Source organism: Vidua macroura, chromosome 7 (assembly GCF_024509145.1).
Source record: "Vidua macroura isolate BioBank_ID:100142 chromosome 7, ASM2450914v1, whole genome shotgun sequence".
NCBI lineage: Eukaryota > Metazoa > Chordata > Aves > Passeriformes > Viduidae > Vidua > Vidua macroura.
Window position 1 is genome coordinate 24855167 of NC_071577.1, and position 19759 is coordinate 24874925.

Here is a 19759-nt window from a genome sequence, read left to right on the forward strand (position 1 = left end):
GCAGGAGGGCTCGGAGCTCTAGGCCAGGGCTGTAGCTCTCCCTCACCCTTGGCCTGACCGAGATCCCACAAACCTGCGCCAAGCATCTGTGCCAAGAGCACTTGTGTGGTGTCCATCAGTGGGACTTCCGTGAGCTTTTTACTTCTTCTGGCTCTGATAACACCAGGGGCTCAGCCACCTCCCTGTGCCCATGTCCCAGGCACGTCCCCATGCTGACTGGAAGGGCAGGATTGTTCCTTCCTCTGCTCACTTACACTACTGCCTGGATTCAACCCATCTCCTGGTACCTGTTCTGCCAAGAGGGGATATGCTTTGTTCCCTTTTAAAACCCTCTGGGCTCAGATTTACCATTCCTCCCTCTGCAAGCCCTCAGGAGCCTGGCTCCCCCCTAGAGCCCCTGGCAGAGGTAAGGAGCCAGGCTTGCCAGGCAGGCTGATGCAAGGCTGCGGGTCACAGCCTGCCTCTGCTGCTCCAGTCTGCACAAATCCCAAGGCTGGGCTCCCCAGCCTACCCTTTCTCTGTGCCTCTCAGCCTGGCTTCACAGCACAAACACTGCCAGAGTCTCCCCAGCTCAGCCTAGTGCACCCCAGCTCTGCATGGAGCTCTGCCCCAGCCCCAGCAAACCCAGAGCCTTACAGCCCACCAAAACTGGTGCCTGACATCTTTCTCCTTCCCTGATCCCTGCTCACTGGGGGCTAGGATCTCCTTATCAGCACCACAGCAGTGCACTAGGCTGTGGGTGCCAGCCCGGGGGGCATGCCTAGCCCTCCCTGCCCCCTGGAATGTCCCACCACTGGCCACTCACTGTCTGGAAGTCGCTGCTGTTGCAGTCCTCCTTGGCGAATGTGCAGCGGACAAGCATCTCACCCAGGTCCAGCTGGTGGCCCACACGCTCATAAAACTCCTCCAGGTGGAAGGGACGGCTCTTCTCCTCGCTCACTGCCAGTGTCCCCAGCAGAGCCTCCAGCCTTCTCCTCTCAGGGCTTTCCGGCACCAGGGGCCGGCCAGCACTATCCAGGAGCCCCAGCATCTCCCCTGCCCAGTACAGGTCGTGGCTGGAGAGCTGTGAGAAGCGGGCAGGGTTGAGGTTGCAGATCGTGACGGCGGGGAAGATCTTGTCGTGCTCCGTCTCCTCCTCCAGCTGGGTGCTGTGGGGGTATTGGAAGTACAAGTCCACACACTTGGCGTAGGCATGAATAAGGAGGGCCAGCGAGCCCAGGAAGGCCAGCAGCCACAGTAAGTTGCGAACGGTGTAGCGCCGGTGCCGGAAGATGTGATGGATGCCGTGGAGGGTGGAACGGCTGGCAAACTCTTCCAGGCTGCACGGGGGCTGCCGTGGGGCTGGGACATTGCGTGCTGGGTGCCTGTCAGGGCAGTCCCCCTCAGGAAGGGCTGCAGAGGGCCAGGGGTGACCCCAGGTGCGTGGGGGAGGCCTCTGGGCTTCCTCCAGCCACATGCTGCCAGCCGGCCCTGCCTCTCCCCGCTGAGTCCGAGGCGCCAGACGAGGTTCGAGGGGTGGGTGACTGTCCCAGCCCCGGGCGGCCGGGCTGTGCGGCGAGTGATGTGCAGCAGTGCCGGGGCGGGACTGGTGCGGGGTGGTGCCGCCCGCACCCTGCCCCGAGCGGGAAGCTCGCTGAGTGCCGAGATCACAGATGTACTTAGCGATCACCACATCCTGCAGGAACTGGAGCCAGAGGCTGAAACATCCTGGAAAGCTCAGGGCACTCTTACTGCTATCCCCCGGGGTTGTGGGCAATTACTTGGAGTCCTGCTCACTTCCACCTTCTCTGTGCACTTAGTGTGGGCTCCCCAGGGAAGGGGGAGACAGGCAAATTCCTCATTTTCCCCTGCCAGGACATGTAGATGCCACTTGGGCAGGGCTGCATGGCCCTGGGCTCAGGAGAGATGCCTGGCCAGGCATATTTTGGGGTCAACCTGTCTTTGGCCATGGGGATGTGGAGGAATCCCAAGCTCTGCACCAGTGTTGCAGATGCACAGCTCTGAAGCACAGCTCGTCAGGCTGGCCAAGGAGTCAAGATGCTGGGTGTCACTCTTGCCACAGCTCCTGCGCCCTTGGACTCAAACACCTCCTCTGGGGTCCCCAAAAGCTGAAAGGGCCCAGACTGCCATGAGCATAGGCAAGAGTGAGAGGTGGCAGAGCACATGGGAGCAGTGGCACAGACCTCAGGGGAGTGCCAGGTGCTGGCACCACCTGTATGCCACTGCAGGGATGATGCAGGCTCTCTAGTATGGTGCTACCTCGAGGCCAGGACATCTGACATGGTGGAGGGGCCAGCACCACACAGCATCCCTCACCTTCACAGTGCACAGGAAGACGTAAAATATTTTATGAGGCCGCTGTTGAAGCTGAAAGAAACAGTTGCTTGTGAGTGCTGAGAAGCACTTGTGTACCCAAAAGCTTGTGTCCCTTTCTGAGCAATCTCAGTTGGTCTAGTAAAAGATGCTGCTTTCTCTTACTGGGCTCACCCCTCATGGACCTGTCTGAAGCAGATCCCACAGCAGATCCCAGTTTGCTGACAGTGGAAGCAGAGCAGAGGCTCAGAGCAGAGTTCTGTCTGTGAGGCCAGGGAGGGCACACAAGCTAGGACTGCAGGCTGTGTTCTCCAGCCTCCCAGGGGAGATGGTGGGGAAATCAGAGGTAAGGATGCTCAGGCACAAAGAAGAGGTGTTTCCCAGGCCCAGTGGGGCTGGAGGGAAGCAAGAGGACTGGGTTCTCTCCTGCAGATATTTGGCCCTTGCTGGGCACCCACAGAGCCTCAAGAGTGCAGCAAAAGGCACTGCAAGACTCTGGTGGTGTCTGTAGCCACTGGCTGGCGACACTGGCCCTGCCCAGCTATGCTCCCCTGGCCTGTGCTCACCAGCACAGCTTTAAATCCATTAGCTTTGCATAATTAGATTTTTCTCAATTACCAGATTATGATAATTAACAGCTCATTTGTAGGAGGCAGTGCCTAATCCCGGCATCATGCCTGGCTCGATGCCAGCCCGGCTCTTGGCTGCTGGTGCTGGGACAGTGGGCAGCAAAGCAAACACCAGGACAGAGAAGCCTCAGGAATGCTCCCAGGGCCCCCCAAAACCTCTCAACCACTGCTGACCTAGACCTCCCCTTCACTAGCTGGCCAACACAGCCCACATGGAGGGATTGGTCCCCAAAAACAAGGGGAATGAGAGCCCAGGCAGAAGCAGCATCCTCTGGCAAAGGGAGTGAGCAGAGTTTTAGAAATAGCTCAGCCACCCACATGGCTCCAAAGATGCCCACATGGATCCAAAGATGCAAAGAAAACATCCTGCGATGCCTCCTCCTACAAGCAGCCACCAAGGCAAAACATGGAAGAGGTTAGCATTGTGGGCCGGGCTGGCACGGCTTCAGTCATTAGGAGTCTCATTAATGAACTTTCCTAGTCAATAATGTTGTGATGAAGGACAGGAGAGCAGGGAGGCAGCTGCTGGTAAGGTACCAATCGTCATCACGGGAAGGCAGGGCAGTTCAAGCAATTACTGCCCATCAACAGAGCTTCATCCCTGGTAACATAATAGAGCAAATATTAAGAGAAAAATGCTTCTGAGGACCTCAAGGGCAAGGGAACAGGGAGCAATAAAGATATACTTGGAGCTCACACAGAATAAATCTACCCAGTCCATCTTCATAGCATTTTTTTTTGGTAAAATTGCTAAATAAATTGATGGTGAAGAGAAAAGAGGTATGAAATATCAGGCTTTTATTAAAGCATTTGATATAGCATCTCAGGGAACTAATTCCAATTGGTGGGGACAGCCATCCCCCACTTGGGCTGGGTGCAGCTGAGGAGGCAAGGGAGATGGGGCAGCCCTGGGCACAAGGGGAGCATGGTGGCATCCTGTGACACCAGTGATTGCAGTGCCAGCAGGGCAGCCCCTCTTCTCCTACCCAGGGGAATGTGCTGCAGCTTCTGCTCCACGGTCTACCTCCCAGGGTGGCTGTGACAGGAGCAGCAGTGTTGCATCTGGATAATCTGGATGCATCCCTATGGGACAGTGCCCATAGCCAGCCCAGTGCCCCCATTGCACTTGTTTGGGGTCACCATCTCCACATGCCTGAGGCTGCTTCAGGGCTCTTCTGCCCCTGCCATGGGCTCTGCTTGTAGAACTGTGGCTGGGAGGAGGCACTGAGCGTGGGTAGCAGTCATGGCCAGCCAGGCATGACTGGACGGGATGTCTCAAGCTGTTCCCATGCGTCTACTATGCGTGACATTTCTGCTGTTCTGCAATGAGCCTCTCTAGGCAGGGGATCTGGTCCTGCTTCTCCCCCCAGCATGGACTGCAATTTTGGCTCATGCAGGCAATAAATCAGCCTGCTTGCCCTGAGGTGGCTATGTGGCCCCTGCTGCTTCAGCTCACATTTCCCAGCCTCAAATTACCCCAGACTGCTAAAGGGTTGGATGATTTTGTTCTGCTCCTTCAAACACCCCCTGCTCTGTTTTTGTTGCCAGATTTTGCCAAAGCCCCTCGAGTATCTGCATGTCCAGGCACAGCATATTCCAGCACATGGTCCCAACTGGCAGTCCTTCTGGGGAGCAGAGCTGCACCAGCCCCGACTGCTCAACACCACGGGGAGTAAGATGAGTCTCAGCAAGGCAACTTCATTCAACAACAACGGCATTTGCTTCTTGACTAGATCAGGGTCAGAGGTCTCCTGCCAGATTTTGACATGTTTTTCTCAGTGGGGCAGCAGCCCAGAGAGTGGTTTTTGCTGGAAACCACCTGGAGCTTTTCTTAGTTAAAACAGTTTTTCTCAATGGGGTTCCTTTGATGCTTACACTGGGAGCACCACATGCAGCAGTTACACTCCCAGCTGGAGTCTCCTTTCCCCTCACTGACAAGTCCCTCTTTCTGTCCCCTTCAGCCCCTTCCCCTGTCCCAGCAGTGCCAAGCAGCCAGGGGCTTGAGGGACTGGAGGCTGGATGGCAAGCTCTCTGATGGAAAAAGCCCTGCCACAGGGCAGCAAATGAGGGAATCCTTCTACTGGCAGCACTCACAAAGTGTTGGGGATCATGAGATGCTGGGGTGAGCTTGCGGAGAAGGGGCTCATGACAGCACAGCTCACCCCAGTGTCAGACCAGCCAAGCTGCCCCATAAGAAAAGCACTAAATCCATGAGACTAGTCAGACATCTCAAGTGGGTGTGATGAACAAAACACAGTGATTCAGGGGCCAAGCAGAGAGAGGAGGTCTGTGTTTGTGCAGCGTCAGCAGATTTCCTCACAGCCCCCATTTTTGGGGCAACAGAGGAATCTATTAAATGAGGCGAATCCACAGTGGTCCCAGCAGGATCCACTCCCCTGCATGCTATCTCCCCTCTCCCTACTGGCTGGCTTCTTCCACACCAGCCTCTTTCCAGCTCCTTGCACTGGTGCTAATCCCCTAATCTGTGCAAAGCAATAATTTTCTGCATGGCACAGTGGCTGCTTTTAGGTCTGCATCCCTCCTCTTCCAACAGCCAGTTCTCTTATCAAGAGCAGGTATCAGGTGAGCCAGGCACCATCTACTTCTGATAAACCCATGTTTTATTTTGCCCTATTTCCATTTATCTCCAAACCTGTAATTATCCCTCACCTCAGAACGCATTGTGCTGCCTTGCGTGCCGAGGCGTGGAGGCGATGCGTGCTTTGCCGGGCAGCCATGAACCAGAGCCTCCTGCCAGCGGAGTGCAAGGACCTGGTGGGATGATACAGGGGGATGGGTCCTGCCCACCATGCTGGCTGCAGAACTGTGCTTCCCTTTCTCCACACCCGAGCTGCGTTCCCTTTAATCTCGCACAGCGGTGGAGATGGATTTTCTCCCCGTGAGCCAGATGTGTTGCACGGAGCATAAACACCCGCGACAGTTGTTGTGCTCCTCGGTGCGAAGGCATCAGATGTCTGCATTAAAACAAAGCTCTCCACTTAATTACTCAGGCTGATAATTCAGCGCGTGGAGGCGGCTCTGGCTGAGAGCAGAGGGCTGGATCACAGCTGGGACTGGAGAGCCTTGGAGTGCACATTAATCCTGGCTCTTGCAGCCCTGATTAACGGTGCTGGAAACCTGCCCGCCCCATTCATTCCCAGGGGAAGGGTCTGTTACAGCCCCACCAGAGGGGGCCCAGAGTCGTGCCCAAGATGCCCTGCTGACCCCTTGCTGGGCCAAGACACCACCTTCCCAGTGTCTTCAGGGTGAGGTGGCTGAGGATATGAGGCACCATTGCTCTGAGGGTACTGTGCTGCCCTGGGAACACCCACCCACTACATCTGAAGGCCACAGGAGCTGGGTCCAGGACAGTGAAGTTCAGGCAGGACCCGAGGATCACCTTGTGCAGGAACCTGCTTCCAGAACACAGCTGAAGAGAGCTGGAGACAGACCACAGCTGGGCTTAGAGCAAGACCAGGCAGACCACCCAAGGCTTTCACTTTGTGGCCAAGGCTGCTTGCTCCTGCTAACCTGAATTTCTCCTTCCAGGACCAGCAAACACCTTCTGTGAGTTATCTTTGCTCCCCCCAATGATCACCAGTTCCTAGGAGGACTCCTGGGGGAGTCCTTCGCTCAGCCATGTGCCCTTGGCCCATGAGCACCCAGCTGGCTCTGCCAGTCTGTCTGGATGTGATGCTCCCTTGGACTTCTCTCCCCTCCTCTCTCCCTCCTGCCTGTTCCCCAATCCAGCCCCTCCCTCCTTCCCTCTCATCATCCCTCTCTCTCAGTGCCTGGGCATCCCTCTCCCAGCAGAGCCCCAACCCCAGAGCACTCTGTGGATCTGCCTGTGGGGTCCTGTCTGTCCAGGGAGACTGATTTCTGCAGCCCTCTTATCTCTCCTCCCTGGTTTGCACACTTTGCTCTGTGGCTGGGGTGAGTAGGAGCGACAGACCGCATCCTGCCTGGGCTGAGCACCCACGCTGGTGCTGGGAACACAGGGCAGAGGGGCCCAAAGCAGGCAGCAGGCAGCTGCAGGCAGCATATCCCAGCGGGGCCCCAAGAGTTAAATTGTCATGTATTCAGGGCCACGCGCTGGCCAGGAATTACACTTTTATCGGCATGCGGTGCTGCCGCCACTTGAATTGGGACTGGGAACTCTATTTCCGAGCTCACCCAAATTATTCTCGAAGAGATAAAGCGCGGTGCAGAGCAGCGCCGGCGCTTCATTAACATTCCCCAACCCATTCAGCTTTAAACGAAGATTGCCTGCCTCGGAAAATGATAAAATTGAACATGTGAAGCAGGGCATTATGTTCCATCAGCCGATATTATTTCCCACGCAGGGGCCGAGTAGAGACACAAACAGCTATTTATGCAGTACCTGGCCAAGCCAGGATGGCTTAGAAGGGGGTTGCAGGTGGTGACAGGGACACAGGATGGGTGGCAAGTGCCCCCCACCCATCCCTGGGCATAAGAGGGGATGCCTGCATGTTGCCAAGGCCACTCTGCCCTCCTGCGGGTTCCCAGGCTTGTGCCGAGGGTACAAGGTGGGTCCAGGACCACAGACTTGCTCCATGCATTCAGTATGGAAAAGGGTTCAGGGCTGTGTGTGTGCTCCCATGGGCAGCACTGGCAAGGCTGGGGCATCTCCATCTGCTGCCCTGCTCCAGGAATGCTTGTCCCCTGCTAGGGCTGAGCAAGTCAGGTGCTGGCTCCATATGCAGGATGGGGTCTTACCCCCCATGGCTGGGTGCTGGGCTTGAGGCAGCATTGAGTGGGATTGAGGAGCATCCACAGAGAGGCAGCACATTCCTCCCCAGAGGCAGGCAGGGAGGGCTGAGTGGGCAGGGAGGGCTGAGCAGGCAGGCCCCCGGGGCTGCAATTGGATTTTGCTCGGCCATGCTGAGCCTATCGATCCAGTAGTAATTAAAGTCGCTCCAAAACCTGACTCATATTCAACCTTGGGAGGAAGGAGCTTTGCTGAGAAGCACCCTCTGTTCCCCATGGTCTGGCACAGGATGGAGCAAAGCCTTGCCAGGGTGCTCCCAGCCTGTCACAGCCCCCATGGTATCTGTCCCAAAGGGGTACCGTGTCTTGGCACTGTCTGGGGCCCAGGCAGCAGCACCCATCTGGCAGTATCCTGGCCAGTGTCCCCAGTACCACACAACGTCAGTCACAAATGCTGATTAGGTTCAGCCCTTGGAGTGACACAAGCCCTATAGTTATTTTACACATCCTGGCTATTGTCTCACTGAGTGCCTGAGACACATCCCTGGCATGTAATAGTACTCTCCCATACCCTTTTCTTGTCACTATCTAGGCTCTGACTGAGGGACTGGCACAGAGAGAGGAGCCTGTTGAGCCCACAGCCACTCCCAAGAGTCACTGAGGTGTTGGGATGGACCTGGTGCTGTGTGTCCACAGGGTGCAAAACCGCTTCTCCAGGTCAGTGTCAGCCAGGGAGGTGTGAAGACCCGCGAAAATTCTGCGAGCTGTTCATGTGTATTTGTATGTGTGTGTGTGTGTGCGTGTCTGTGTGCGCAGGGACTTGCACGCCCAGCCCTGCCGCCAGCCCCGCTGCTATTCCCGGTATTCGTAGCAGGTCGGGACAGGCACAGGGGAGGGGGAGCTGCCTTTCACCGGCGCCCCCCGCACCCTGCCCCGACCCTCCTGCGAGAAAGCGGGGCCGCCAGGGCCGGGGGGCTGCGGCAGGAAGGGAGCACGGGGCCGGGGGCAGCCCTGGGCGCCCCCCGGGCTTGGGACCCGGGGGCAGAGTACGGGCAACGCGCGCAGTGACGGGGCTTTGCGGTGGGGAGGTGGCTCCATCTGCAGGACACGGAGCAGGCCGGGAGACTCGGCGCGGGGGATCCCCGCCGCCCCGCCCGCCGCTCGGTATGCGGGACACAGCGCTGGGGGACAGCGGACAAGGACATCGGCTCCTCCGGCCATACCCGCGCCGTCCCCGGGATGCGGGCGTGGGAAAGTGGTGCCCCCTCCAGCATCAGTGTACCCCAGCGCTCCCACGCCGGCTGGTCCCCCCGATGCCCCTGCACGCCCCGAGCACCCCGCACCCACTGCCCCTGCACCCCTTGCGTGCTTTTATCAGGTACACCCAGTGCCTGGGCATCCCCCGCCCCCAAAGGCAACCCTCACAAACGCACCCCTGCAGCCAGTGCTGCCACCCGCACCCCGGGGCATCCCACGCCCTAAGATCCCGGGAATGCTCCACCGCACCGGCAGCCACCGGGGCGGCGGGTCGGACCCCGGTGGCGGCGGGAGGCGGGGGCGGGGCCGGGACCGGCTCCACCCCGGCCCCCGGCCCACATAGGCCGGCCGGGAGGGCCCCTCGTCCCCTCGCCCGCGCCGTCCTGAGGCTCCACAGAGTATCCCGGCGGTCAGAGGAAAGCGTGGGGCAGGAGCTGCGGGTGGATACGTGGAAAGGGGGTGCCTGGCTGCGGGGACCCGGCCCCGTCCCTTCCCGGGCGGCGGGATGCTGCGGCAGCGTTGCGGGCGGCTCCTGGCCCAGCTGGAGCAGGGGCTGCAGCTCCTGGAGCTCGGCGGCAGCGTGGAGGAAGGTGGGTGTGTGTAACCTTTCGGCCCGGGGCACACCGGCACCCTCGTCTCTGCCGCCGGCGTGGTCTGGGGAAGCTGGGGGCTGCCCCCCCCCGTCCCGGCTGACCACCCACTGCTGTTGTCCCCAGACTACATCCGGATCGCTCGGTGCTTTGAGGCGACGCGCCAGAGATGCTGCCGGCTGGAGCAGGATGGGCGTCGTGCCCGCGAGCAGCTGGCCCGTGTGGAGGCCGAGCGGGCAGCCCTGGAGGTGAAACTCAAGCACGCCCGAAACCAAGTGGAGGTGGAGATGAAGAAGCGGCACCGGGCAGAGGCTGAGCTGGAGAAGCAGGTCAGGGGGCCGGCCGCAGGAGTACCCTGTGGGGCTGGCTGCGGGACCCTCCGCCTGCTCACCACCACCGTTTCGCTTGCAGGAGCGAAAACTTCAGCTGGTCCTTGAGTTGCTGATGCGGGAACCATGGGGCAACGAGGCACTGAGCAGAGAGCAGTGCTCTGTTCTCAGTGCCCTGGCTGGCCGGCGCCTTGGGGCAGCCTTGGCACCCAACAGGAGGTGAGCAGGGGTGGTGGTCCTCACCCCAACCCCTCAGGCAGCCCTGGGGTCAGCTGTGCCCCTCTCCCCCTCATCACTGCTGGGCTTGAGAGGCTGGCTGGGCAAGCAGGTGCCTGGGTTCTGCAGAGGCATCAGCTGTGGGTTCCCAGGAGTAGCTGCACAAGTAGGCTGAGGGGGCAATTGTTCCAGCTGAGCTCATTCTACAGGTCATCTGCAGTGGACGAGTCGTGTCAGTCCCTCCTGTCCCACTCAGATATCAGCTATGACCGCACTGAGGATGATGTGGTAAGAAGCGTTCGGCTGTGAGTCTCAGGGTTTACCCCAATAGTGAGGTGGTAGTTTTGCCCCCACTTCTGCAATGGCACAACCCCTTTGTATATCCACGGTTAGGGGTGGGCTGCTATCAGAGCTGGAAATGAGTTCTGGGGATGCCCCTGGCCTGATGCAGCCTCAGACTCCCTGCTGTCTTTCAGGATGTTGATATGACGGTGGTGCGGACCCTGAAGCGCAAAGCTCCGGACAGGCAGGTACGAGGAAATGCTGGGATGTGGCAGTTTTGGGGGCTGGTGTTGAGGTTCTGTCTGTGCCTCTGTGTGGGTGGGGATCACCCAGCTCTGATCACACTCCTTCAATGTGCCCTTTGGGTCCCTCTGCCCACACAGATCCTAGGCTGGGATGCTGGCCCTGTGCCATGCAAGGTGAGGACACCCAGATACTTCTCCATCCCAGTACAGGAGGCTGCAAGGAGCCTGGCAGGGAATTTAATTTACTGATGCTGTGCTGGGAGCCTCGTCTCTCGGCAAACCTCCCACGATCAATAGAAACTCCATTATGCTCCACCGTAGCCCAGCTGGGCTCCTCAATAATTCATCACCATGTGCGGGCATCCTGCACCCCACTCTGCTCGCACCTCTGCATTGCAGGCCTGACCTGGTTTCCCCAGCCCCAGGGCTGGCTCTGACCTGGTGGAGAAGCCTGAGTCCCTGTGATGCCTGGTGTGGGGCCTGAAGTGCTTGGGGAGTAGGGTGGGACTGGGACTTTTTTTGGGCTGAGGCCACTTGGCTTGGGTACTCTGGGGAGTGGGGAAATGTCAGGGAGGGGGGGTGTTTCTGCCTGCTCTTCACACTGTCTTCTGTTTCCAGCGTGTGTCCCTGGCCCCTCAGGTTGGCCCTGTGGTGATGGCAAAGCGGCACCGTTCTTCTGTGGTACCCCATAATGCTGTGAGTAGAGACCCCAGCATGCCCTGGGCAGGGAATGAGGTGCATGGCCTTTCCCAGTGCCAGAAGGCAATGCTGCAGCCCTCAGTCCTGTGGATGCTGTGGGGACAGTGCTTAGCTGCCTCCTCTGGGTGCCTGTGTCCTTCAGCTGGTATCACCTTGGTCCCAGTGGGGACAGCATCCCTGGCTATGCTGGACCACTGCCCTGAAGCCTACATCCCCCTGTACCCATGGTGGCAGCATCCCTGGCTGTGCAGGACCACAGGGATGGGGATCAGGTGGACCAGAGATCATGTGGGAGATATTGGAGAGCTGTGGGGCTGCAGTCACATATCTTACTGGTCTCCCATTTTGACAGATGAGTGTCCCCTCTATGCCCCCTCCTACTGAGGTCCCAGGCCCTGCTGACAGCCTCCCACCTGCCGTTCTGGTGCCTCAACGCCGCTCTCGCCAGGGACATCGTGTCTCCACACATGCAGGTCACAGGAAGGGCTGAGAAGGGGTTTGATGGGTGGTATGGGACCAGCCTCAAGGTGCTGCTGTCACAGGGGAAGGAGGGGATCTGTTGGGGGATGCTTGTCCCCACCATAGAGGTACTGGGACCATCTGGACATGCCAAATGCCACTGTCTTGTGCAGAGACTCCCTGGGAGGTGGGAAGCCTCCTCACATCCTAGCTGGTAGATGGAATGGCTTGCCTTTCAGGTCTCCCTCCACGGCCTCCTCCCTCTGCAGAGCTGACCATGGTTTGGGGCACCAGTGAAAATCTGGGCTGCCCTGCTGTGGGGCAGGAGAGCCACACTGAGGGCAGCTCAGTGGGACAGCCAGCACCAGCCCCCCTCCCCTCACCTCCACAGAGTCTCCCACCAGTCCAGCACAAGTTCACCTCCAAAACGGTGCGTAACCCAACCTCTCTCTGGGGAGGTGGGCAGGGGAGAGAGTTATGTGGTGGGGGGCAAGGCTGTCCTTCATTCCCCAACCCCATAGCTCTGCCTGCAAGGGGAATGGATGGAGACAGTGGGACCTGGCTGGGAGAAGATAAAGGAGTGTTACTGGGTATCTGCAAGAAGGGGGGCCCTGATCCTGTTCCCCCTCTCCAGGTGATCCGCCCTGAACCATGTCGTGTCTGTGGTTCCCGCATCCGCTTTGGGAAGACTGCCACCAAGTGCTGCCAGTGCCAGCTGCTGCTACACACCAAGTGTCGGGAGCAGTGCCCCAGCCTCTGCACACCCAGGCCTCATCACCACGCCTGGCCCCGTGAGGTGAGGGGGGCACGGCAGTGCTTGGGGGGCCTCTCCATGTCCTCATGAGGCTTCAGGGCTACTGGCCCTAGATGCTGAGCCTCTGCCCACCCTGGCTACAGGGCTGGGTGGTGGGCACAGCGCAGGTTGGCATTGTTCTCCCCAGGGCATGCTGGCTGACTTCGCGCCATCCACGCCGCCCCTGGTGCCCGCACTGGTGGTGCAGTGCGTGACTGAGGTGGAGACACGAGGCTTGACAGAGGTAGGGGCCAGGATGGTGAAGGTGGCAATGCTGTGGTTCCCAGGGGCTGAGCCCTTTTCCCTGTGCCCCAGACAGGGCTGTACCGGGTGCCAGGCGCGGAGCAGCTGGTACGGGAGTGGAAGCGGAAGCTGCTGCGGGCTGGGGGCACGCTGCCTGCCCTCAGCAGTGTGACTGACATCCATGTGGTGTGTGGGGTGCTCAAGGATTTTCTGCGGGGACTCAAGGAACCACTGGTCACCTTCAGCCTCCACCCTGCCTTCCTGAGGGCTGCTGGTGAGCAGGGGGTCCCAAGGTGAGGGAGGGGGAAGGGACTGCTTCTCCTCTAACACTGCTCCCTGGCACTGCCACAGACATCCCTGATGATGCTGCTAGTAACACAGCCCTGTGCCATGTGGTGAGCAAGCTGCCCCCAGCCAACAGGGATACCCTGGCCTTCCTCATGCTGCACCTGCTCCGGTGAGTGGCTCATCCTGGCACAGGTCTGTCCCCATCTCCCCATCTCTCTGCCCCTCACCCAGGCTTTGTGCCCTAGAGGAGGGAAGCTACAGATGAGGAGCCCCTGGGCTGGGCAGCATGCTCATGCCCTCTGTCCCCCCTTGCAGGGTGTCACACAGCCCTGACTGCAAGATGGATGTGCTCAACCTGTCCCGTGTGTTTGGCCCTACGCTGGTGGGACACAGCACAGCCAACCCCACACCGCTCGCCATCATGGAGGACACGCCTCGGCAGTGCAAGGTGAGGGGTCCCTGAGGTGTGGGGTGTACCCTAGGCACTGCCAGTGTCCCCATCCTACACCTCTCTCTGCCCAGGTGGTGGCTCGTCTCCTTTCACTGCCACCCAGCTTCTGGAGAGGCTTTGTGGAGACAGAGCAGGAGAACCTGGTGCCAATGCCAGCCCTGGGACGTGAATGTGGTGAGCACAGGAGCCCCAGCCCCCACCCACCGAGGCCTTCAGCTTCCTTGAAGGGTCCTGGTTGTCCACGGCTGGGGGTGAGATAGCTGTCCCTAATCTGTCCTGCAGAACCGTTCTTCCAGCCCATTGCCTCTCCGGAGCCCAAGCAAGGCCAGCTGAGCCCAGCTGGTACCTGCTGCCTCCCCAGCACCCTGAGGAGCTGCGTGGGCACGGCCACCCGGCCCCCGTGAGTGCTGTCGGGCGTGGGTGGGGGCCCAGGGGAGCTCGCTTTGTACCCCTGACTCATCTCTCCCCACGCAGGCAGGGGCCAACCCCGAGGAAGGTGGGCCGGTTCTTCCCTTCTCCTGTGTAGCCTGCAGCAGTGGCTCCCTCGGGACATGGAGCTGGCACTGGAGGAGGAGCAAAGACTGCAGGACCAGGCAGCTGCCTGTGGGGTGACAGTGCCGACCTCAAAGCTCTGCTCTGCTTCCCTGGGGTGCCTCCCTGGGGACAGGGGAGCAGAGCTGGCTCTGTCCAGCTGTGGTGACAGGGACACTACACTAGTGCTTTTACTTTGAATCAGGTTTGTATTAAATGTTTGCAGCAAAACACGCCTGGCTGTGGCTGCTCTGTCCTGCCCTGCTGCTGTCAGGGGTTGGGGCTCACTGGAGCCTGGCTGTGCAGCAGACAAGAGCTGAGCAATGCTCCACAGAACCTCTGCTTTGGGAGGGCAGGCAGAGCCTCCTCCCACCCGAGCTGAAGCCCTATTCTTCTGCTCTGGAGTCCCGGATGTGGGAGGCCCCTCTCTGAGCCCAGATGTTGGCCTCAAGTAATTGGAGCTGTTGCTGCTCAGGGCAGAACAACCTTAAAGTGTTTCCAGACTTCCTGGCACCTCAGTGGAGGCCTTTTTAACTCCTTCCTCCCCTCCAGCTCAGGCAGCGCTAGAGGTGCACAAAGCCCAAGCAGGGCTGGGATGTACAGCTCTTTCCCTCTGAGAGGGGGAAGCAGGATCATGCTGTAATGGAGTAATGTCCCAGGCAGGGCTTGTCCCCCAGATAACTCTGCAGAAGGGGCAACCAGTGCAGAGGGAGTTTAGGGAAAAGAGGCATTACACAACAGAGATAAGAACTGCCCCTGTGCCACATCAAGCAGCCAATAAACCTTTGTCCCTACTAAAAGCCAGACCAGATGGGGCACATGAGAGAAAATTCATGTGCAATCCTGAAAGCAAGTACTTTGGCTCAGTTTTCCCCAGCCCAGAGGGCAAGGAAATTAACACATCCAAGGCAGAGGCAAAACTGAAGGAGTTTAATGTGTTTAAAGCTAGGGAACAGCTAATCCCTGCCCAGGACCACAGAAGAACTGGCACAGGAAGGCACAGGGCTAGGAGCAAGGATTTACTCCAAAACCATCAAACTGGGATGGTACTGGATGGATGGAGAATACCTAATGCAGTGCCTTGCTGAAAATGAGAGGCATGATGGGGCCCTTGGTGGAGTCCAGGACTTTAGCACAGAGTTCAAAACCAGGGAGGTAAAAGGATAAAGGGCAGCATTGGTTACTGTGGACAATCTATGCCAGGCTCAGGAGGAAACTGCCTTCCATGAAATCAGGTTTTTGACATAAAGTGAGGTGTTAAATCTCTGCCACTTGCACACAATCAATATGCTGATTGCTCTGGTGCCCAGTGGCTGTGGCTGGTGACAAGCGGAGATATGCAGTGAGCCCCCCGCAAGCTCCAGCCATGCTGGTGTGAAGGAGGCTGTTGGCCCACCATGGTAGCAGGGGCTTGCTGCCCTCACTCTGAGCCCTGCCTAGGCAGCAGGCACAGGTCTCAACCTGACAAGAGCAGGCTTGGTAGGGCTGGCAGCTCTCCTGGCTCGCACTGAGCCCAGGGAGCAGAGGTGGTACTGCGGGAAGGGGTGTTCTTGCAGCTCCCTCCAGGGCCAGCAGGCCGCTAGTCCGACCCAGCCCTTGTGTGTGCCAGTGCCCTTAGGACAGCCTGGCACTGCTGTTTTCCCAGCAGTAGGCAGGAGCCCAGCTCAAGCTGTTGCAATCATGCTGAAATCAAGAGCCTCAGTCTGTTCCTGTGGGGTGAGCTGCCTACACATGACAGGCATATTCAAAGCCTCCAGGTCTTGGAGATGGGCCAAGACCTTCCAGGGAGTTGCAGACAGCAAATAGTGCAGGGTAGGAGTGGCAAGGTGGTGCTGGTAGTGCCCTTTGGTGGAGAAACACAAGTTGGACCCAAGACCCTGCACGCAGCAAGTGCTCCCTGCATATGCACACAGGCTTGTACCAGGGTCACTACTGTCCCCAAAGCCTTCACCCTGGCCCAGGGCTGGTCCCTGGGCTGCAAGAGAAGCAGCATGCAAGGCTGATGCTCATCAGCTTTAATGTCTGTCCGGAGCAGTAGTCAGGCACTTGCAGGGCTCCTGGCCTGCACCTACCCCTCTGGGGGTGCTGAGAACCTCCCAGGATGTGAGGCCTCAGTGCAGGCTCTTGTTGTGGGGCACAGCAGGGAGCAGGGGGCTGGTGCTGCCCATGACTCACAGGATAATCTGGTTTTTGTAGCTTCGGCTCAGCTCCTTGTGAGGAAGGACAATGGAGTTGAGAATAACAACCTCAGCCGGAATGGTGACACTGCAGCCTGGGAGGGGAACGCAAAGGGTTTAGCTGGAGGGGACAAGCTGCCTCGGTGAGCAGGCCCAGGGTGATTCCATACAGCAGCAACGTACCCAGGATTGTGATGGATGGTGTGAGGCGCCCATCCCGGAAAAGGGTCTCGCTGTCGATCTTGGCATAGGGATCGTTGGGGTTAGGGTCACTGGGCGTTCCTTCAACCCGGGCCCAGCGCCCAATCGTGCTGTCCCAGCCCACAATGGTATTGAGGACACAGGTGTGGTCCTGGGGTGAAGGAGAGGGGAATGCAGGGTGCTGCTGCTTCCCTGCTGGGGGGGGGGGGGGTCGACACCTACTCCCTCAGGCAAACCCCACTTACATGGAGTGAGGCGCCATGCAGGACGATGGACTCTCGCACGCGCACACCAGCGCCCACTGTCACACCCTCCCCAATGGAGACGTTGGGGCCCAGCTGTGAGGACAGAGGCAGGTGATGAGGACAAGGACAATGATGCCCTCGGCACCCCTGAGCATGTCCCTGCCCCAGGGCCCCCCCAGCCTGCACTCACCACTGCAGTGCTGTCGATGGAGGCTGTTGGGTGGATGTACACATTCCCTGCAACACAAGGCAGAGGATTCAGGGGCGGCAACCCACAGGAGCACCTGCCTCTCAGATAAAGGGAGGTCCCACTGCTTCCCTAGGCAGCCCCAGAAGTGTTAGTGTGTCAGAATGGTACCTCGGATGACAGGGCCTCCAGGTTTGTTCTGGGCCAGTCTCTCTGGGTGGCTTTTGCTGTACTGGTTCAGGTAAAGGCGGCTGGCATAGATAGCAGAGCTGGAGGAGGAAAAGCAGAAGATTGTTATTGTCACTCTGGCACTACCAGGGCAGAGGAGGATCCAAAATCAGCACCACCCACCCACCCCCAGGGCTCTGCCTGAGCACCCTGCACTCCCAGCCATGACACAGATCACTTGATGCTCCTGCTACACCAGCTCCAGCACTTACCCAGCTGACTTGATCTGGCTCCAGAAGCCATCAGTTTTGTAGACATACAGTTTGCCACTCCCAGCCAGGGCCGTGAAAACATCCTGCTCTAGCCGGATCACTTCTGCACGCTGCCAGCCATTGGAACTTTCCTCTCTGGAAGCAAGAGTCCTGTTAGATACCCACCCCAGCCATGGCCTTATCCAAGGACCCCAGCAGACCTACCCTCCCCAAATTCAGGGACTCTGACAATCCCAGATACCTAGTCATGCACTTCTCCCTGAAAGTGGGGAGAGTGCCACCTGTCAGGCTAGGCTGGGACAGCCCCACTGAGCCCCAGAGCAGCAGAGGGACAGCCAAAATAAGCTCTCAGCCAGAAGTTGATGGTGCAAGAGCCCCACCTAGTCCAGGTGGGTGTATGATCCTGTCCCCAGTCCAGAGCCTGCACAGCTGGATTTTAACTTGGGTGGTGGCAGAAATATGAGGTGACAGGCTGGCTGGTACAAAGAGCTGGAGAGGGGAGGAGAGCATTCCCAGGTGAAAGGCTTGCTCAGCCTCTTGTCCAGAGCTGAATGAGAATGGGTGGGAAGAGAAAAAGGGAGAGGGAAAGTCTCAAGCTGACCAGGAGCAGAGCAGAAGAAACAGCAGCCTGGAGAAGGGAGGGAGAGCATGCATTACCACTAGGATCAATCCAGCCCAGAGAGCAGCAAGTGCAGACACAGAGGGAGACTTACCCAAGGTAAGGACAGCTGGTGCAGGACCAGGAAACAAGTGAGTGATGGCAGAGGAGGAGAAAAGATAGAGAAAGTATGGAGGATGAGCGTGCTGCTGCAGCCCCAGGAAGCAGGGGGGTGGGAGGGACACAGAGCAGAGTGAGGCACTCACAGTGCTAGCTCCTGTTGGTTCCTCTGGAACACCTCACCAATGTGCTGGAAGATGGCAGGTGTGAAGAGGTAGATGCCACAGTTAATGATCTCACTGACAAACGTGCTAGGCTTCTCTACATAGTGCTGAACCTGGAGGTGAGGGAAGAGATATGAATCCCAGGGTGCAGCCCCTCCATCCAGCACCACACCCTCTGTGACACACTGGGACCACAGACCCACGCAGGTGACACAGCACCTGCCACCCACACTGTGCTCGACTCCCCAAGGCCCTCCAGTACCTCCTGTGTGCCCGCATTTGCCACGATACAGCCATAATTCAGTGCCTGTGTCCTGTTGGCCTAAGAAACAAGGAGAGCGTTAGCAATGCTGGAGCAGTAGGCACAGGGAAGCAGAGCAGATGAAACCCGGACCTCACAGTCTGGGACCCACCCACCACAGGAGCTGCTGGCTTCTAAACCCATGGCAGAGCACTGCAGCTCTTCTGCTCCCCAGCACTGCCACTCACTGTGGTACCCAGAATGACAAAGCTGTGCATGTCCCCATGCTGCTGCCGAAACTCCAGCATCTCCTGTAAGGGGAACTCTGAGCACACGTCTGCGTTGAGGACAAAGAAGGCCTCAGCACCACCTGACAGGATCTGGTCTCGGAAGTGATAGATGCCACCACCCGTGCCCAGGGCTGCGTACTCCTGCAGATACCTACAAGCCAAGCAGGAAAAAGGGAGGGCTTAGGGAAGCAAATATCTAGTGGCACCAACCAGCAGCAGGATTGGGAAGGACTGGAGAGACATAATCCTGCCATTCATTGATGGGTTTCATGCAGGTATTGCACAGAAGAAGGCTGTGGCAGCTTAGAGCTGTGCTAGAGAGGCATCTCTGGAGCAGGAACCATCCAGGGCAGGGGCCAAGGCAAAGTGGTGGAACTAATGGGGGAACCAGGCTGTGCCCATCCACAGTGCCACAGAGCCCACCTGCCCAATGCCAGAGTGCTGATGGGGGCTGCCAGGCCGGGGCAGGCAGGTGAGGGGCTGAGCCAGGCTGTGCCACTGTGTGTGCCCTAGGAGTGAGAGAGCTCCTGCCCACCTGATGGGAACCTTGAACTCCTGCTGCGCCGAAACGAGAAAGCGGCTGAGGGCCTCGTTGGGCTGGTAGAAACCCATCAGCAGGATCTCCTTCATGCCGGGCACCTGGGGAGGGACGGAGGAAGGGATCAGAAAGGAAAGGAATGGCACTTCTCCCTTGTCTCCACGGCCCCAGCCCCCCGCCTCCCGTACCTTGGCGCAGGCTTCGATGTGGTGCTGCACCATGGGCACTCCGGCCACGGGGAAGAGCGGCTTAGGCACCTCGAAGGACAGCGGCCGGAACCGGGTCCCTGTGGAGCAGAGCGGGGTCGGCCGGGCACTGCGCCGGCGGGACACCCCGCGGGCCCGGCGCACTTACCCTTCTGCGGGCCCCCGATGAGGATGACGGCCTTGAGCGGCATCGCGGCTCGGCTCCGCTCCGGCGGCTCCGCACCGAGCCCCAGCTCCGCAACCGAGCCCCGCAGGCCGGCCCGGCCCCGCCGCCACTTCCGCGCACGTGGCTGTGACAC

At 59.0% G+C, this 19759-nt stretch overlaps 3 protein-coding genes across 4 annotated transcripts in view; 1 reads left to right on the plus strand and 2 right to left on the minus strand.

Moving 5' to 3' along the window:
- The window catches only part of ASIC4 (acid sensing ion channel subunit family member 4), a 62531-nt gene extending 61075 nt beyond the window's left edge, over nucleotides 1-1456 (minus strand). The window contains exon 1 of the mRNA XM_053982803.1: nucleotides 806-1456. Coding sequence (XP_053838778.1) covers nucleotides 806-1456 — 651 coding nt within the window. The remainder of the gene's footprint in view (nucleotides 1-805) is intronic.
- Nucleotides 1457-9334: 7878 nt separating this feature from the next.
- Nucleotides 9335-14280, plus strand: LOC128810024 (rac GTPase-activating protein 1-like). 2 transcript variants are annotated; one of them, XM_053982535.1, is made up of 16 exons: nucleotides 9335-9517; nucleotides 9644-9846; nucleotides 9929-10065; nucleotides 10272-10350; nucleotides 10539-10592; nucleotides 11208-11285; nucleotides 11641-11761; nucleotides 11987-12177; nucleotides 12382-12543; nucleotides 12689-12784; nucleotides 12856-13057; nucleotides 13135-13240; nucleotides 13387-13519; nucleotides 13594-13696; nucleotides 13805-13922; nucleotides 13997-14280. In XM_053982535.1, the coding sequence occupies exons 1-16, from the start codon at nucleotides 9433-9435 to the stop codon at nucleotides 14046-14048; spliced, it is 1920 nt and encodes a 639-aa protein (XP_053838510.1). In that variant the 5' UTR covers nucleotides 9335-9432; the 3' UTR covers nucleotides 14049-14280. The 2 variants fall into 2 exon arrangements, with proteins under 2 accessions (XP_053838510.1, XP_053838511.1); XM_053982536.1 differs by having other exon boundaries at nucleotides 12017-12177.
- A 681-nt stretch (nucleotides 14281-14961) lies between these two features.
- GMPPA (GDP-mannose pyrophosphorylase A) lies at nucleotides 14962-19735 on the minus strand. Its single transcript, XM_053982951.1, has 12 exons — nucleotides 19609-19735; nucleotides 19443-19540; nucleotides 19252-19355; nucleotides 18675-18867; nucleotides 18448-18507; nucleotides 18168-18298; nucleotides 17304-17438; nucleotides 17035-17132; nucleotides 16867-16913; nucleotides 16677-16769; nucleotides 16414-16582; nucleotides 14962-16325 (listed from the first exon to the last, which is right to left on the minus strand). Exons 1-12 carry the CDS (start codon nucleotides 19649-19651, stop codon nucleotides 16225-16227), a joined length of 1272 nt encoding a protein of 423 aa, XP_053838926.1. The 5' UTR covers nucleotides 19652-19735; the 3' UTR covers nucleotides 14962-16224.
- Nucleotides 19736-19759: the final 24 nt, after the last annotated feature.

Coding starts and splice junctions, on each gene's coding strand:
- LOC128810024 (XM_053982535.1), top strand. CDS start 9,433: ATGCTGCGGCAGCGTTGCGGGCGGCTCCTGGCCCAGCTGGAGCAGGGG. Junction 9,518..9,643: donor CGGCGGCAGCGTGGAGGAAG/GTGGGTGTGTGT, acceptor TGTTGTCCCCAG/ACTACATCCGGATCGCTCGG. Junction 12,178..12,381: donor ACAAGTTCACCTCCAAAACG/GTGCGTAACCCA, acceptor CCCCCTCTCCAG/GTGATCCGCCCTGAACCATG.
- GMPPA (XM_053982951.1), bottom strand. CDS start 19,651: ATGCCGCTCAAGGCCGTCATCCTCATCGGGGGCCCGCAGAAGG. Junction 17,133..17,303: donor AGCCAGATCAAGTCAGCTGG/GTAAGTGCTGGA, acceptor TTCCTCCTCCAG/CTCTGCTATCTATGCCAGCC. Junction 16,326..16,413: donor ACCATCCATCACAATCCTGG/GTACGTTGCTGC, acceptor TTCCCCTCCCAG/GCTGCAGTGTCACCATTCCG.